The following is a 19,875-nucleotide window of genomic DNA, read 5'->3' on the forward strand; positions in this document are numbered from 1 at the left end:
AGGCGCAAGGCAAGACCCGCTGCTGGGGGCGGGCTTTGCCTTGCAGCCTGGACCCGCTGATGGGCGGTTCCTGAGCCTCAAGGCAAGACCCGCTGCTGGGGGCGGGCTTTGCCTTGCAGCCTGGACCCGCTGATGGGCGGTTCCTGAGCCTCAAGGCAAGACCCGCTGCTGGGGGCGGGCTTTGCCTTGCAGCCTGGACCCGCTGATGGGCGGTTCCTGAGCCTCAAGGCAAGACCCGCTGCTGGGGGCAGGCTTGGCCTTGCAGCCCGACCCACTGATGGGGGTCCCCACTGGGTTGCCTGGCCATTCTGGGTGAGGGGCTGAGGGCCGTTTTCAGGCTGGTGGGTGACTGAAGCTCCCAACCTCTCCTTTTTTTCTTTTTTTTTTTATTCTTGGATTTATTTACCTTCTATGGCTGTCACTGGAACTGAGAGCCCTTTGCCTTGCAGCCTGGACCCGCTGATGGGCGGTTCCTGAGCCTCAAGGCAAGACCCGCTGCTGGGGGCAGGCTTGGCCTTGCAGCCCGACCCACTGATGGGGGTCCCCACTGGGTTGCCTGGCCATTCTGGGTGAGGGGCTGAGAGCCGTTTTCAGGCTGGTGGGTGACTGAAGCTCCCAACCTCTCCTTTTTTTCTTTTTTTTTTTATTCTTGGATTTATTTACCTTCTATGGCTATCACTGGAGCTGAGAGCCGGCTTTAGCTCTGAGGCTCGACTCCAGCTCTGAGACCTCAGCTGCTGAAAGCAGGTATCTGGGCTTTGATTAGCTTCTATAATTGAAACACTGTTGCAACTCCAGCTCTGAGGCCCGGCTGGCTGAAAGAAGGTTTCTGGGGATTGTTTAGCTTCTATAATTGCAACATAGTTGCTTAGAGTGCAGCTCAGAGCTGGGTGGCGGCAGGCGGGGAACGTTGGCTTCCTCCATCACTGGAGCAAGCAAGCCTCCTGTTTGCTTCAGCCTGCCTGGCTCCGACCGCCATCTTTGTTGGCAGTTAATTTGCATATCGCCCTGATTAGCCAATGGGAAGTGTGTCGGAAGTACGGTTAATTACCATGTTTGTCTATTATTAGACAGGATACTTGCTAATGTTTTTCGAATTAAAAACAAAACAAAACAGTTTCTCCTTATATATTATGCCTTTACAATGTGCCAGGCATTGTGCTAGTTTACATAAATTATTTCTAGTTCTCACATAACCATAGCAGGCAAGTATCAGCCTTCTTTTACAAGTGAGAAACTCAAGTTCAGAATGACTGAAGAATTCTTCCCCAAGTCACACAAGATGACAGGCATGCCAATTCCTGTGTTCAGATGTGAACCCAGGTGTGTCTCCAGAGCCCAGGCACAGGTTTTCCCACTATGCTATGCTGCCTCCCACTGAATATGTGCTGCTACAGCTGCTACACAAAGGAATTGAGCACAACTCAATCTGCTGAATAAATTTATGGAAAGTATCAAAACTAGTGAAGCTTAGGATTTTTTTAAAAGCTTGGAATTGACTGAAAAAACCAAAGTTTGTTTCATTAGAACTCCATAATTTAATCTGACCATTCTTTTATATAATAACTAGAGGCCCGGCGCATGAAATTCATGCACGGGTGGGGTCCCTAGGCCTGGCCGGCGATCAGGGCCTATAAGGGTCGTCTCGTCCAGTCCCAATCGGGGCCAGGCTGGCCGGGGCCTGCTGGATGGGGCATGCCGAACGGGGGAAGAGACTGGGGGAGGGACCACAGGAGGTTTGTCGGACGGGGGGATAGAAGGGGGGAGGTTGGCTGGCCGTGGAAGGTTGGCTGTGGGAGCACACTGACCACCAGGGGGAAGCTCCTTCGGTGAGCGTTTGCCCCCTGGTGGTCAGGGCGCGTCATAGCAACTGGTTGACCAGTCGTTCAGTCGTAACAGTCGCTTAGGCTTTTATATATATAGACTAGAGGCCCAGCATGTGAAATCGCGCCGGTCACTATGGCCACAGGCCTTTTATAATATGGACTAGAGGCCCAATGCACGAAATTCATGCAAGGGGCTCAGCCCTCACAGCCGAGGTGGCTTGCCTTGGCCCTCACAGCCCCGGCTTGTTCCGGAATGTCATCCGGAAGGTCATTCAGCTGTCCAGTCTAATTAGCATTATTACGCTTTCATTATTATAGATAGATTATAATCTATTCATACGTAAAGTTATTATTTTAATTCTTTAACTTTCAACTTTCATAAATCTAGCAATCACTCATATATAATATTATAGTTTTAAAATATAAATCACCTAAGTATGGCTCATTACCAAAGTTCCAAATGACATATTTAAACTTAAGAAGTTAATATGAATAGCCATCACTGATTTACAGCACACCAATTCCAAACAGGGAACATTGCCTAGCCCATAATAGGTGCATAAATATTTGCCAGTGAATAACCTGCTTAGTCAACCTTCTCCTATCACCACCTCCTGCTGCTTACCGGCTGATTGCCCCTAATTCCTGGTAGCTGAGGTTCCAAGAACAAGAATGTAGTACTTTTAACAGGATGTCAAATCCTAGGCCACCTGAATTATCAATGTGAAGTTAGAGTATAGTAGTGTTCTTTAAGACATTAATTACTTTTCACACTTAAGAGGCAATGTAAATGTCTATAATAGAAATAAAATGTATTCCAATTTTTAAACCTTATTAAAAATTACACTTACCTTTCCACAATCCATTCTGGCCGAATTACTTTTTCCCCCTTCAATTCTTTAATTTTGGCAGTAGGAAGATTTGTGGCAATAATGTGTGTTGTTTTGGACCTGGAATAATACACATGGTACTGTCCTCCATGCAACATCATTAGCTTTCTCAATTCCTCAGCAGAAGGATCTGTAAAGTTAATATTAAAATATATTATGAGGTTTATATATAAGAAAGTAGAGTCCTAGCTGAATAATCCCTAGAACAAGCCATTCAGAGAGTATATGACTGGTTCACTTTCTCCTTGGCTGTGTTGCCAGTAAACAAAGTTGGGAGGTAAATCACAAGGTGATAAAGCTATTTTGCCTTAGCACATCCTCTTCCCCTGGTTGCTAGAGACGGTCAATCAACACAAAAACATCTACTGCTAAGAGGTGCCTAGAAGAGCAAATAGGGACCTCACGTAATGAATCAAATAATAATAGAGCAAATATTTTTAAACTTTTGATCACATTTAGCTGTATGACCTTGATATTGGAATCTTTTGTTTTTTTAAAAACTGACAGCTATAAAGTCATTTATGAATCAATTTATAGAGATTCCAATTAATCTTACAGCTCTTTCAGAACACAGCAGGTCCTCGAATAGCAACATTTTGTTATTGCATTAATGAGATGCCATAAGAACTGAAATTTCGTTTATATCAATCAGCACATTATAAAATTGGTTATATGTCATTTCACTGAAAGTCAACAGAACCTATTGATTACATTCAGTGATGACTTACTATAATACAAGTCAGCTATACAGAAGATAAATTAAACACTGCAGACCAAGAAACAGTGCATATTTTTCAACTGTTTCAAAATATTTTATTCTCAATACAACTATTAAAAATATCTTAAAACAAAAATCAATGTAGTTTATGTTTTCCTATTAAAAAAAATGTCTGACTCACTACAGTCTGTTATAGTGGGCATTTAATACTAGCAATTAAACTAATTATTTTCAATAGCTTTTCTATTTCTTTCACCTATTATCTTAATGAAAGCTCTAAATCACACCTCCCCTAACAACAGCTGTGCCCCGGGTGGTGGTGTGTAGGGGAGGGCGGGGCGGGGGGGGGGCAGCCACAGGAGGCTTATGTATCTACTTTGTTGTTCAAGCAACAGATTTTCCGTAAGCCCAAACAATATAGGTCCAAGTATTTAGGTGAACACCTTTTTTTTTAATATATATATGTGTGTGTGTGTGTGTGTGTGTGTGTGTGTGTGTGTGTATTTATTTATTTGAGAGAGGGAGGGAGAGGGAGAGATAGAAACATCAGTGATGAGAAAGAATCATTGATCGACTGCCTCCTGCATGTCGGGCCCGCAACCCGGATGTGTGCCCTGACTGGGAATGGAACTGTATGTTTCCTTATATATAGGATAATAATATTCCCCTTGTGGAAATGTTGTGAGGATTCCAAATAATAGATGTAGAGGGCTGGCATTTCCTAAGCATTCAACAGATGTGATTGTTACTGTTCTCTCCTGCCCCTAACATCAAATGATGAGAGAGAATCATCGATCAGTTGCCTCCTGCACGCTCCCCCACTGGGGAACGAGCCCACAACCCAGGCATGTGCCCTTGACCGGATTCGAACTCGGGACCCTTCAGTCCACAGGAGAACACTCTATCCACCGAGCCAAACCCACGAGGGTTAGATGAAGACTTTTATTATAACTATCTAATTAGATGAGTTTTAGACTTGAGAAAAATTTAAAAACTAAAAAAGCAAATACAGATATGCCAGGTTTAATTCATGGTAAATTCTACTGTGTAGAATTCATTTCATGTTACTGACCACACATACTGACATTGCCTGATAAGTGCAAGCCACATATATTAAGATTTCTAAAAAATATATATATATATTTTAGTACCCTCAGTAAAATCATGAAATCATTTTAATAATACTTAATTTAACCCAATAGTTCCAAAACATTATCACTTCACTGTGTAATCAATATAAAAAATTGGGATATTTCATATTTTTTTCATACTGAGCCTCCAGAATCAAGTGTACATTTTCTATTTACAGCACATCTCAATTTAGACTAACCTCATTTCAAGTATTGTTTTTTTTAAAACAATATATTTTATTGATTTTTTTTTTTTACAGAGAGGAAGGGAGAGGGATAGAGAGTTAGAAACAATGATGAGAGAGAAACATCGATCAGCTGCCTCCTGCACACTCCCTACTGGGGATGTGCCCGCAACCAAGGTACATGCCCTTGACCAGAATCGAACCTGGGACCCTTGAGTCTGCAGGCCGACGCTCTATCCACTGAGCCAAATCGGTTAGGGCTATTTCAAGTGTTTAAAACATGTGGCTAAAGGCTACCAAATTGAACATTGCACTAGAAAAATAAATGAGAACAATGTTTAAATAAAATTAGTTCAAAATTCATAATCGAAGATTTTCAGGGGTTGGGATCACAAAAACCAAGCTAGAGCATCACAATGATTTAATGAAAAATGGTGAAAATTAAGTAGCTAGTCAGTCAGAAATTTATAGTTTACTTAGTTTTTTTTCCTAAGATCAAAGAACTTGGCTCACCTTATTAATACCAAATTAAAGGACAGATACAATGCAATTATATGGACAGACACCAAATCCAATAAAAAGCACAGAAATGTAAAAAAATCTTCTTACAAATTAATCTATACTTTTTCTAAACCAACTGTATTAAATGACTGAAACAGCAGGGGGCTGCCAGGAACATATTGTCTTTGCATACACATGCTTGAAACACACTCTTCCCTCTACTAGTTGCTCTTTGAAATCTAATTACTACATTAATTTGAAACTGGAAAACCTGGAGAGTTCATTGTCCTTGTTTTTTTCATTGTTCTTTTATGGGATGAAGTTAAGGGGGCTCATTAAAGTTCAATTTTGAAGACTCTCAAATATTCTTCAGTGTGAGTGAACCATGAAACCAATCTATTAAAGGTAAGTGCACATAAACTATGTGACCTGGGCTTACTCTTGGCTTTAACATGCTTTACTGTGTGACTCTGGACAAGTACCAGACTCCTTTAAGCTTTCTCCCCTTTCTTTAAAAATAAACAAGGAAGGCCATAATGATGAATTAAGTCTGGCACATAGAAGTACTCAATATAAAAACTGCTATTATTATAAAGTATAAAGACATCAGAACTCCTTTCAAGTAATGTATATGCCTTGAGACTCTTGCCCTAAACCAGCCGTGGGCAAACTACGGCCCGAGGGCCGGATCCGGCCCGTTTGAAATGAATAAAACTAAAAAAAAAAAAAGACCGTACCCTTTTATGTAATGATGTTTACTTTGAATTTATATTAGTTCACACAAACACTCCATCCATGCTTTTGTTCCGGCCCTCCGGTCCAGTTTAAGAACCCATTGTGGCCCTCGAGTCAAAAAGTTTGCCCACCCCTGCCCTAAACTCTACAAAAAATGGTGGAAGAAGACAATACATATGCTGACACATGGTGGCTCGAACTTGCAAACAAAACTGGAACTACCCATAGCGCACGATGGACAGCAGCCAGGAACCACTCCATCAACCCAAACAGCCTGATATGCAGCTGGTGGCCACCCTCATTAAGATTGTTTTTTGAAACTTTTAAAATAGTATTTCTCTTTGACTCTATTTCTTCAGCAACCGAACATACTCCCAAATTATAAGTTCAAAAGAATATAAATAATAGCTCTAAACATTTGCATAATAAATTTAACACCCTTCTTTAATTCAGCAGATGTGTGTTAATTAGAGAAAAATGTTTATGAGATAGTATTCAACAGTATGAAATCTATATGACACTAAAAGTTGTGTGACGGCCAAGCCGGTGTGGCTCAGTGATTGAGAGTCGACCTCTGAACCACAAAGTCACAGTTCGATTCCCAGTCAGGGCACATGCCCAGGTTGCGGGCTCGATGTGCAGAAGGTAGCTGATTATTGATTTTATCTCATCATTAATGTTTCTATCTCTTTCCCTCTCCTTTCCTCCCTGAAATAAAAAAAAACAAAACATTTTTTTAAAGTTGTGTGACATACACAAGGGACCCTATCCCTGCAATCTACTACACCAGTTACTTTTCTTCATAGTACTGATAATCTAAAATTACCTTGTCTATTCATTTACTTATTGTCAGATTTCACCCCAGAACATATGCTCCTTGAGGACAGGAACCTTGTCTGTCTTACTTCCATGTATCTGGCACAAAGCAGGTGCTCAGTAAGTATCTATTGAATTCACTGAGATCCACAATGCTTCACAGACTCTCGCCTGAAATATTTACTCAGTCTCTTAACCCCTAGAGTGCCGGGGAGTGCAATCGCGCTCCTCCTGTCCTTCACCAAAAGTGCCGGGAGCGGGAGCGCTATCGCGCTTCTCCTGCAGTGTTACTATTAGATGCTAGTAGTTCACTCTTTATTGACAAATGGCACCTAAGTCCAGATTACTTATGATGCCGAATGTTTGTAGTTCTAAAATTGACCACTGGCATTTATCTGCCTAATTTTTTACAGGTACTACGATTTTATGAAGTTTACTCAGATTTTGTAGCCCTAAAGCTTCGAAATGGCGTCCAGTTCTAAGTCTGCTTTTATTAGTGATGATGATATTGCTAAATATGTCAATTCTTGCTGTGAAGATGACGATTTTGTGGAAGATATTGGAGAAGGGTGTCCCTCTATTTTAACATTATATGTTTTGTTTAAATTTTTTTTTCTACTAGTATTTTATAATACAATCAGCAAACAATATATGTCAAAGATGAAAACAAATGTAGTAAAGGTTTCCTTAAGTTTTTGAATATGTAACTTCATTTACTTGCGATTCATAATTTTTTTCCTAAACTGCTGTAAAATCAGCAAAAATGCCTTGGCAATTTTAGCATAGTTCCTAGGATATTGGTTGGCACTCAAAGGGTTAAAAATTAGGCCAGACAGCAGACTCCAAAGTGAGACTGACTGAATTAAAATCCTAGCTATGGACCTCAGGCAAGTTACTTAACTTCCTAGGTCCCGGTTTTCTCATATGTAAACTGGGGATAGAAACAGCTGTTGTGGGATCTAAAAGAGCCAAAAATTATAAATTGCTAAAAAAGGGCCATACACATAGTAAGAACAGCATGTCAGCTATCACCAGTATTATTATTATTATTACTAGTGGCCCGATGCACGAAATCCGTGGACATTAAAAGGGAATTAATTAGAGGAAATATTTTAATATTGCTATTTTGTTTCCATCTCTCCATCCCAGTATCTCCCAGTCTCTTTGTTTTTCTCAACAGTCCTCCAGGCCTCCCTGCCTCCCTCTTCCTCTTTCCTGGCTGGGAGGGGGTGGTGCCAGTGGGGGCAGCTCCACCCTCTGCCCATCCAAGGGCCTCATTCTCAGAGAGGCTCTGAGAGCAAACTGGGAGGGAGGGAAAGAAAGGGAGAAAAGGCTGTGAGCTGGTGAGCACTGTGTGTGTCTGTGTGTATTTGGTTGTGAGTGTGAGTGCCGGCCCTGCCTCCCCCAGCCCCTGCCTCACTGCCACAAGTCCCGCCCCACCAGAGCCTGCTGTGGGTGCAGCCTGGGCATTAGGCCAAGCCTTCGGTCGTTTTGGGTGTGACGGACCCTGGCTCTTTATATATATATACATTAGAGGCCAGGTGCATGAAATTCGTGAACTGGGGTGGGGGGGGAATGGGATGGGATGTGTCCCTCAGACCAGCCTGCACCAGCCTGCACCCTCTCCAATCTGGGACCCCTCGAGAGATGGCCAACTGCCCATTTAGGGATGAGCAGTCAGACATCCCTCTCACAATCCAGGACTGCTGGCTCCCAACCGCTCACCTGCCTGTCAGCCTGATCACCCCCTAACCACTCCCCTGCCAGCCTGATCGATGTCTAACTGCTCCCCTGCCGGCCCAATTGCCCCTAACTGCCCTCCCCTGCTGCTTGTCTCGCCCCTAACTGCCCTCCCTTGCCAGCCTGGTCCCCCTCAACTGCCCTCCCCTGCAGGCCTGGTCCCTCCCAACTGCCCTCCCCTGCTGGCCTGATTGCCCACAACTGCCCTCCCCTGACGGCCATCTTGTGTCCACATGGGGACAGCCATTTTGACCACAAGGGGGCGGCCATCTTGTGTGTTGGAGTGATGGTCAATGTTCCTATTACCTCATTATTAGATAGGATAGATGACTAGAGGCCCGGTGCACGAATTTGTGCACGGGTGGGGTCCCTCGGCCTGGCCAGCGATTGAGGCCTATCAGGGGGGCCGGCCAGCCAGGGGGATGGACCCCAAGACGTTGGCCAGTTGGGGGGGTGGAGGGCGGGGTAGGGGCCGCGGGAGTTTGGCCGGCCGGGGTGAGGGAGCCACGGGAAGTTGGCTGTGGGAGCACACTGACCACCAGAGGGCAGTTCTGCATTAAGCATCTGCCCCCTGGTGATCAGTGCGTGTCATAGAGACTGGTCGACCGGTCATTCTGGTCATTCAGTTGTAACGGTCACTTAGGCTTTTATATATATAGATTACTATTATTATTATCTCTTATTCCAAAGCAGGAAGATGGTAGGAACTTCAGGGCTGCTCTCTACTTTAAATAATTTTTTTTTCAATCCATAATCTCACCTACAAGTCCTTCTCTTGATGCCCACCCTTCCGTACATTTTCCTTCTAGAATGTCCTGAATGTACTGTACTGGCAACCATAAGAGAATAAAAAACCAAATTCAGGGAAATTCTATATTCTCTAAATCTTTACAACTGGTGTTACACTAGAGAATGTCACAACTAAAAAAACTTTTTGAGATCTAATAAATATTTCATTTCCCACACTGGTAATATATGAGATTAATCAAGTTAAACCAATTCAAATAAAAATTAACATTCCTCAAACCTCATTCCACATTCTCACTATACATACTATTTTTAAATACATTAGAGTATAAAAAAGGTAACTGAATCACCAAAAAAAATCACCACCACAGATTATCACTGACATTTTGGTGAAGATCCTTTAAGTAAAACAGTGACTCTGTGGCTCCCAAAGATGACTTTATAGTGGTGGGGTGGAGTGGGCGGGGGTGGGGTGGGGGGATAACATTGGTTCTAAAATAGAATATTAAAGGGACTTGTGGCAATCAAATTTTTTCCTTGAAGCTCTACTAAATTTTTAAACATGTAAATTATTGTTTATTAATAAAGTTTCTTATAAATGGCATCAATTTTAGTTACATTAACAAGTCAAAAACTGGAGAGATTAAGGTAACTTTCCAAAGTCACACACAGCTAGTGGGCCAGCCACAATTCAGATGCCAGTCTATCTCCCCAAAAACTCATACTTGATCAGCCTTAACATGATGCAACCCTGAATGCAATGTCTGGTTTCCAGTTAGAGGTTAACAATGAAAAGTCTTTGGGGATATGACTCATCTCATTTAGCCTGTTTCCAAATTGACAAAATGAAAGGCTAGACTAGGTATTTAAGATCCCTTACACAGCTGTTGTACAATTTCTATGCACTAAAAATATTATCTCCAGCAAACAAAATTTGCAGACTATTTCAAAAGTTTGTGAGAGAAAGCAAAGCAAGTCACATCACACCCAATTTTACTGGTAAACTAAAGCAAAAATAAAAAAATGTAAATGAGGAAAAAAATAAACACACACATAACTCATATATTTTGATTACCTAATAAACTACAATGTCTTACACACATAACAGATACAAAATTCAAGACGTTTAAAGTCATGAAATGCAAAGTACTTAAAGCAAATAATATTTCTGTTATGGCCAATATAAAACATGTGGTATAAGGGAAAACACAGTAAACTGAAGACCAAAAGTCCTGATTTTAGTTTGGCTCTGCCATAATTAACTGGGTGACATTAAGAAGGTTTCTAGCCCTAGCTGGTTTGGCTCAGTGGATAGAGCGTCGGCTTATGGACTGAAGGGTCCCAGGTTTGATTCTAGTCAAGGGCACATACCTGGGTTGCAGGCTCCATCCCCACTGGGGGGTGTGCAGGAGGCAGCCAATCAATGATTCATCATTGATGTTTCTATCTCTCCCTCCCTCTCCCTTGCTCTCTGAAATCAATAAAAATATATTTTAAAAAAATTTTTCTACTATCCAGCCAGCATGGCTCAGTGGTTGAGCTTCGACCTATGAACCAGGAGGTCACGGTTTAATTCCCAGTGGTTCGAACCCCAGTGTGGGGTGTGCAGGGGCAGCAGATCAATGATTCTCTGTCATCATTGATGTTTCCATCTCTCTCTCTCTCTCTCTCTCTCTCTCTCTCTCTCTCTCTCTCTCTCTCTCTCTCTCTCTCTCTCTCTCTCTCTCTCTCTGAAATCAATAATATATATTATGTGTGTGTGTGTGTAGAGAAGTTTTCTATAGAAACCTAAGATCCAGAGAAAACAACTGATTAATACTTTTCACCTAAACTGTGTTTCTCACTGAACAGAACTGTACAATTTAAAAGACTTACAAATATCTTAGAAAGCTTTGCAAACCTTATACAATATGTTTCCTAAGGAAAACCAGTGGTAACTCAGGCATCCCATTTTCATTAAAATGTTCAACCAGCACCCGCTCCACTGGTGTCAGCAGGCCCAGGGGCAGACAGCGATCCTGGAGGCGCTCGCCGCCCCGGCCAGAGTTCAGCCACGATGGTCTGGGGTGAGACAGCCCCACCAGGCCCTGTGGCTGCAACTTGGACCTGCTTCCTTAACCAGGGACCTGGCATGGGGCGGGCAGCAGCGACACTTCCTCCCCAGGCCATGCTTGCAGCAGGTCCCTGCGGTTTCAGAACCGAACTCTGAGGGCCTCCCCGGGCAGCAGCGGCCCTGAGCCTGCCGGCTCTCCCTCGATCCCACCAAGGCTTGCTTCTCACACTTGCTGAAAACCTTCTTGGTCCACTTGCCATAGTAATCAGTTTGGGCTGAAAGGATTGGGGGACTTCGGCCGCCTCCCCCCCAACCCCGCGGGGCAGGCTGAAAAGACTGGGGGACTCCGGCGGGGCTGAGAGGACTGGGTGCCTCCATCTTGTGGCTATGGGCGCCGCCATATTTGTGAGGGTGTGATGGTCAATTTGCATATTCTGTCTTTATTAGATAGGATTATATTTAGCTTTACCTGCTCTTTTCTTTTTTTAAAAAAATTTTATTTTATTGTTTAAAGTATTACAAATAGTGGTACATATGTCTCCTTTTTTTTCCCCCATTAACCTTCCCCCGGCCTCCCCTACCCCACAGCACATGCCCTCACCCCACCTCCCCAGTGTCTTGTGTCCATTGGTTATGCTTATATGCATGCATACAAGTCCTTCGGTTGATCTCTTACCCCGCCCCCAACCTTCCCCAGCCTTCCCGCTGTACTTTGACAGTCTGTTTGATGCTTCTCTGCCTCTGTATCTTTTTGTTCATCAGTTTATAATGTTCTTTATTCTCCATAAATGAGTGAGTTCATGTGGTATTTTTCTTTCACTGCCTGGCTTATTTCACTTAACATAATGCTCTCCAGTTCCATCCATGCTGCTACAAATGGTAAGAAAGAATTCCTTCTTTTTTATAGCAGTGCAGTATTCCATTGTGTACATGTACCATAGTTTTCTAATCCACTCATCTGCTGATGGGCATTTAGGCTGTTTCCAAATCTTAGCTATTGTAAATTGTGCTGCTATGAACATAGGGGCGCATATATCCTGATTGGTGTTTCTGTTTTGTTGGGATATATTCCTAGAAGTGGTATTATTGGGTCAAATGGCAGTTCCATTTTTAAGTTTTTGAGAAAACGCCATACTGTTTTCCACAATGATTCCTCTTTTCTTTTTAATATATTTTTATTGATTTCAGAGAGGAAGGGAGGGCGTGAGAGAGATAGAAACATCAGAAATGAGAAAGAATCATTGATTGGCTGCCTCTTGCACGCCCCCTACTGGGGATCAAGCCTGCAACCCAGGCATGTGCCCTTGACCGGAATCAAACCCAGAGACCCTTCAGTCCGCAGGCTGACACTCTATACACTGAACCAAACCAGCTAGGGCTCTACCTCCTCTCTTCCCTCAAAGCAGCTGCCTCAAATGACGCACAAGTATGGAAAGTGGGGACAGTTCTGCTCCACTTCATGTAGGTCACACTATGCACCTCAAGTATTTGATTCCATTTATGATTAAATATATGCCAGACCCTGACCAACTTCATTAGAGAAGCACAGTAAAATTAAACCAGGATTAATCCTCTATAGAGCTCAAGCCAAGTCATGCTGGCTAATAAGCATTTACTAATGTTCAGTCATGTACAAAACACCAAAGGAAACAAATTAAGAAACTGCTCTGCCTTAATGAAGAAGACAGATGGAGAGAGACATTTAAACCAAGGATTTTCAATGTTTTTAAAGAGCAGGATCCTTATTTCAAATGAACTCTTACAATAAATCCCCCAAAATACCAAGCAAATAAAAGTAGTAGTATAAAGTTTATTATGAAAGTCCAATTAGTAACATATACTCATTGCCATTTTGCATTTCAGCATAGTACTGACGAAATCCTAATTCACACACATTAGAACTATTAACATTTGCAACTATTTAAAAGATACTAAGTATCTTCTCAATCCAGTTTAAGATCATATTCCACAATACTCCTACTGTGAATTTCATAGAACATTCTTTGAGATTCTGGATTCCATGAAATTTCAGGATTACCTGAAACAAACTACAGTAAGTAAGAGATAATTAAGCATAGTAAAAGTAAAAGGCACATATCAAACACAGGGCCACACTTTAGGCCTGAAGTTCTGCAAGTGAAATTGTAGCAAGCAAAGGCCATTGCATCACACCAAAGAGCCACATGAAGACCACTTTCACATCAAAGACATACTACATGTTATAACACAAGCTAAGTCTCTTCAAATTCAAGAGTGAACTGATATCAAGCATCTTCTCAGACCACAAGAGAATGAATCAATGAAAAACAATCAAACACTTGGAAGCTAAATAGCATGCTATTAAAGAATGATTGGACCCTAGCCGGTTTGGCTCAGTGGATAGAGCATTGGCCTGCGGACTGAAGGGTCCCAGGTTCTATTCTGGCCAAGGGCACATGCCTGGGTTGCGGGCTTGATCCCCATTAGGGGGCATGCAGGAGGCAACCGATCAATGATTCTCTCTCCATCATTGATGTTTCTATCTCTCTCTATCCCTCTCCCTTCCTCTCTAAAATCAATAAAAATGTATTAAAAACAAAATACAAAACAAAACAAACAAACAATGATTGAGTTACCAAAGAGATCAAAGAAGAAATAAAAAACATCCTGGAAACAAATGACAATGAAAACACAACAATCCAAAATCTATGGGACACGGTGAAAGCAGTCCTGAGAGCGAAGTTCATAGCACTACAGGCCTACTTCAAAAAAAAAACACAAGAAACATTGGTAATTATCTAACGCTACAACTTAAAAAAATTACAAAGAGAGTACAAAGAAAAACCTAGAGGAAGTAGAAGGAAGGAAATAATAAAGATCAGAGCAGAAACAAATGACATAGAGACCCAAAAGAACAATACAACTGATCAATAGAACCAAGAACTGATTCTTTGAAAAGATAAACAAGACTGATGAACCTCTAGCCAGGCTCACCAAGAAGCAAAGAGGGAGGACCCAAATAAACAAAACTAGAAATGAAAGAGGTGAAGTTAACAACGGACCCCAATCCTAGAAATAAAAAGGATTATAAAAAGAAAATACGTCAAACAACTCTATTCCAACAAAATGAACAACCTAGACAAAACGAACATATTCCTAGAAAATAAAATCTTCCAAAAATGAATTAGAAAGAATAAAAAAATCTGAATAGGCTGATAACTACTGATGAAATTGAAGCAGTAGTTTAAAACTCCAAGCAAACAAAAGCCCTGGTCCAGAAGGATTCACAGGGGAGTTTTACCAAATACTCAGAGAAGAACTAACACCTCTACTCCTCAAACTATTCCAAAAAATTCAAGAGGCAGAAACACTTCAAAACTCTTTCTATGAGGCTAGCATTACCCTAATTCCAAAAACAGATAAAGACATGGCAAAGAAAGGAATTATAGGCCAATATACCTGATGAACATAGATGCTAAAATCCTCAACAAAATTTTAGCAAATCAGATCCAGCATTACATTAAAAAAATCATACATCATTACCAAGTGAGATTTATTCAGAGGATGCAAAGTTGGTATAATATCCTCAAATCAATAAATGTGATACAGCACATAAACAGATGCAAGACAAAAATCACACGATCATATTAATCAATGTACAAAAAGCATTCGACAAAATACAACACCCTTTTTTGATAAAAACTCTCAGCAAAGTGGGACTAGAGGGGGAATATACCTCAACATAATAAAGGTCATATATGAAAATCCTACAGCCAATATCATACTCAATGGGCAAAAACTAAAACCATTTCCCCTAAGAATACTAACAAGACAGGGATGCCCTCTTTCACTCTTGTTCAACATAGGTCTGGAAGTCTTGGCCATAGGGAACAGATAAGAAGAAATAAAAGGCATCCAACTAGAAAGGAAGAAGTAAAACTCTCATTATTTGCAGATGGCATGATACTATACACAGGAAACCCTAAAGACTCCCTCAAAAAACTACTAGAATTAATAAATAAATTTGGAAATGTAGGATACAAAATTAACGCCCAAAAATCCATAGCATTTTTATATACTAATAGTGAACTCTCACAAAGAGAAACTAAAAAAAAATCCCATTTACCATTGCAACAACAACAACAAAAATTTAAGATACTTAGGATTAAACTTAACCAAGGAGGTAAAAGACTTGTACTTTGAAAACTACAGTACTGTAGAGAGCGCCTGGGAAGGCACATAAGCATTTCTTTAAATATTGTCAGCTGAATCCAGTGCCTTCCTGGAAACCCGCTTTGCCAGAGGCAGGAGTGTTGTCAGCTTGACCTTCAGCCCAGGTGCCAGGGGGTAGGTTTTGTTATTTAAATCCACCCAACCACCAGGAAAGAATATGATTCAGGCCCACCCAAGAATACGCATAATCTTTGTCTTGACCTTTAGTAAAACGTCCTGGTTTTTGCTGTATAAAATAAATACGCTGTATTGGCTCTGGGTCCCTGTCTCTCCATCAGAGGACAGTGGTCTCACCAAGCCCCAGCTTTTTCCTTCCATCTCTGTCTCTGTTTCTTTCATTTTCTCAATCCCCAGCAGGCCCTACTCAGGAACCGGACCACTCTCTAGCTGCGCTGGACACGGAAAAGAGAGAAATATTCACACAGTACATTAAAAAAAAAAGGAATATATATAAACAAATGGAAGAATATACCATGTTCATGGATTAGTAAAATCAACAACATTAAAATGTCCCGATTATCCAAAGCAATCTAGATTCAATGCAATCCCTATTAAAATACAAAAGGCTTATCTCACAGACCTAGAAGACTCCAAAACTTTATATGGGACCAAAAAAGGCCCCGAATAGCTGCAGCAATCTTGAGAAAGAAGAACAAAGTTGGAGGAATCACGATACCAGGTATCAAGTTATACTACAGAGCCACTGTCCTCAAAAAAAGCCTGGTATTAGCACAAGAATAGGCATACAGATCAATGGAACAGAACAAAGAACCTAGAAATCGACCTAAGCCATTATGCTCAATTAATATTTGACAGAGGAGGCAAAAGCATACATTGGAGCACAGACAGTTTCTTTAATAAATGGTGTTGGGAAAACTGGGTAGATACATACAAAACTATGAAACTAGACCACCAACTTACAACATACAGAAGAATAAACTCAAAATGGATAAAAGACTTAAATGTAAGTCCTGAAACCATAAAAGACCTAGAAGAAACTATAGGCAGCAAAATCTCAGACATCCTTCACAGTGATATGTTTATGGATACATCTCCTATGACAATGAAAATGAAGGAGAAAATAAATAAATAAATGGAATTACATGAAAATAAAAAGCTTCTGCACAGCAAAAGAAACCATCATCAAAATAACAAGAGAGTCCACTACATCGGAGAACATATTTGGCAATGAAACATCTGATAAGGGGTTAATCTCCAAAATATATAGGGAGGAACTCATACCTAACAAAATTAAGACAAATAATCCAATTAAAAAATGGGCAAAGGACCTTAATAGACACTTCTCCAAAGTGGACATACAGAAAGCAAAGAAACATATGAAAAAATGCTCAAAGTCACTAATCATCTGAGAAATGTAAATTAAAACGAGATATAATTTCACACCTGTCAAAATGGCTATCATCAACAAATCAACAAAAGACAAGTACTGGCGTGGTTGTAGAGAAAAGGGAACCCTCGTGCACTGCTGGTGGGAATGCAGACTGGTACAGCCACTGTGGAACAGTATGAAGTTTCCTCAAAACATTAAAAATGGAACTCCCATTTGACCCACTGATCCCACTTCTAGGAATAAATCTTAAGAAACCTGAAACACTCATCAGAAAGAATATATGCACCCCTATGTTCATAGCAGCACAAATTACAATAGCTAAGACTTGGAACAGCGTAAGTGCCCATCAGTAGATGAGTAGATAAAAAAACTATGGTACATTTACACAATGGACTATGCAGCAATAAGAAAGAACTCTTACCATTTACAACAGCATGGATGGACCTGGAGAGTATTATGCTGAGCAAAATAAGCCAGTCAGAGAAAGATAAGTATCACATGATCTCACTCATATGTAGAATCTAATGAACCAAATAAACTGATGATCAAAAATAGACCCAGAGTCACAGAAGCATGAACAGACTGTTGAACCTCAGAGGGAAGTCAGGGGAGGGTGGGGAGGAAGAGATCAACCAGCATGTTGATCAAAATTAAAGAATGTAAAGGTGAAAATGTAGGTTAGAATTAGGACAAGAATGTCTTTAGCCATTTTCATTAGAAAACACTTATTTATCCAAGACCCAAGTAAAAAAGTCAATTCCTCTTTAAAGGATGCATTCTAACTCTTTTTTAAAAAAATATATATTTTATTGATTTTTTTATAAAGAGGAAGGGAGAGGGATAGAGAGTTAGAAACATCGATGAGAGAGAAACATCCATCAGCTGCCTCCTGCACACCTCCTACTGGGGATGTGCCCGCAACCAAGGTACATGCCCCTGACCAGAATCGAACCCGGGACCTTTCAGTCCGCAGACTGACACTCTATCCACTGAGCCAAACCGGTTAGGGCCATTCTAACTCTTGAAGGCAATTACCACTCTTCTGTATTGTCACCCACCCATTTCCTCTCTTCATGTCTAACTCCCAGAGATTACTTATTCATCACAAAATCCACATTTTCCATGAACCACCATCTTGGTTCAGACACAGTTCCTAACACATAAGCAGCATACAAAATGTATTTGTTCAATCAACTACAGTACAGTAAAATGAGAAGGAAGATCCATAGACTGAAAAACTCAACATTATAAAGATATCAATTCTCCCTAAATTGATCTATAGGTTAAAGTAATTCCTATCAAAATCCCAGCTAGGTATTTATTCTATAGACAAAGACAAGCTTATTCTAAAATTTATATGGGAAGGCACAGGCTCTAGAATAGCTAATATAATCTTGACAAAGAATAAAATGGAAAAAATCACTCTACCTGATGTTTAGGCTTACTATGTAGATACAATGAGTCAAGACCACATGATATTGGTGAAGAGATAGACAGACATATGTCAATGGAATAAAACAGAGAACCTAGCAAGAGACCCACCCAAATATGCCCCACTGATTTCTGACAAAAGTGAAAAAGTAATTCAATGGAAGAAGCACAGTTTTTTCAACAAATGGTGCTATAGCAACTGGATATACATAGGCCATGCACACAAAAAGTTAACTCAAAATGGATCATAAACTTAAATGTAAAACATAAAACTATCAAATTTTTAGAAAAAAAAAATTTTTTTTTAATCTAGCGCTAAGTAGACTTTTAACCTGAAAGCACACTCTAATATAAGGAAAGATTGACAAACTGGACCTAATCAATGAAAAACTTTGTTCTGCAAAAGACCCCATGAAGAGGCTGAAAGACAAACTACAGACTGGAAGAAAATATTTGAGAACCACATATCTGACAAAGAAGTAGTACCTAAACTACATAAAGAACTTGTAAAACTCAACAGTAAAGAAACAAACAATCCAATAAGAAAATAGGCAAAAGACGTGTATAGACATTTTACTGAAGAGGATATAAAGATGGCAAATAAACAACACTAGCCATCAGGCAAGTGCAAATTAAAACTGCAATGAGATACTACTACTTAGCTGTATTGAGGATGCATAGCAATCCTATCCTATATAATAAAACCCTAATATGCAAATCAACAGAATGGTAGAAGGACCTGCGGAATGCTGTCGCTATGACATGCACTGACCACCAGGGAGCAGACACTCAATGCAGTAGCTGCCCCCTAGTGGTCAGTGCACACCCACAGGGAGAGCACTGCTCAGCCAGAAGCTGGGCTCACAGCTGGCAAGCGCAGCGGCGGTGGCAGGAGCCTCTTCCGCCTCTGCTGCAGGCAGGCAGTAAGGAGCGAGGGGACCTGGGCTGCGAGTGCCCCAGACTGTGGGAGGGCGCAGGCCGGGCTGAGGGACCCTCCAACCCAGTAGGCCTCAAGTTGTTATACAAAATAAAACCACAATGAGAAATGACCACTAAAATGTTTAAAATATAATACACAAACACTGTGGATGCACAGAAACTGGATCACTCAAATTGCTAATGGGAATATAAAAAAGTACAGCCACTTGAGAAAGTTTGTCAATTTCTTTAAAAAAAAAAAGTGAACATGCAACCACCATGACCCAGCAATTGCACTCTTACGTACACAAGTGTTCATAGCCAAAAACAGGATCTAACCCAGATGTTCTTAAACAGGTGAATGATTAACAAATTGTGGAATACCCAAAGGATATAAGACAATTCAGCAATAAAAAAGAAAACCCTGGAAACCAAGATGGCAGCATAGGTAAACACCTGAAATTGCTGCCTCGCACAACCACTTAAAAAATACCACTAAAAGACAAAACGGACATCATCCAGAACCACAGGAAGGCTGGCTAAGTGGAAATTCTACAACTAGAAGGAAAGAGAAAAGCACACTGAGACTCAGAGGAGCTGCGGAAGTAAAGTGCAGAGGTAC

General features: G+C 40.9%; 1 protein-coding gene across 1 annotated transcript in view; it reads right to left on the reverse strand.

Annotated features, from left to right (window-relative positions):
- REV1 (REV1, polymerase (DNA directed)) overlaps window positions 1–19,875 on the reverse strand; it is an 83,636-nt gene that overhangs the window by 55,015 nt on the left and 8,746 nt on the right. Inside the window, exon 3 of the mRNA XM_014529767.1 lies at window positions 2,678–2,846. Coding sequence (XP_014385253.1) covers window positions 2,678–2,846 — 169 coding nt within the window. The remainder of the gene's footprint in view (window positions 1–2,677; window positions 2,847–19,875) is intronic.

This window comes from Myotis brandtii, unplaced genomic scaffold (assembly GCF_000412655.1).
Source record: "Myotis brandtii unplaced genomic scaffold, ASM41265v1 scaffold1169, whole genome shotgun sequence".
Lineage (NCBI taxonomy): Eukaryota > Metazoa > Chordata > Mammalia > Chiroptera > Vespertilionidae > Myotis > Myotis brandtii.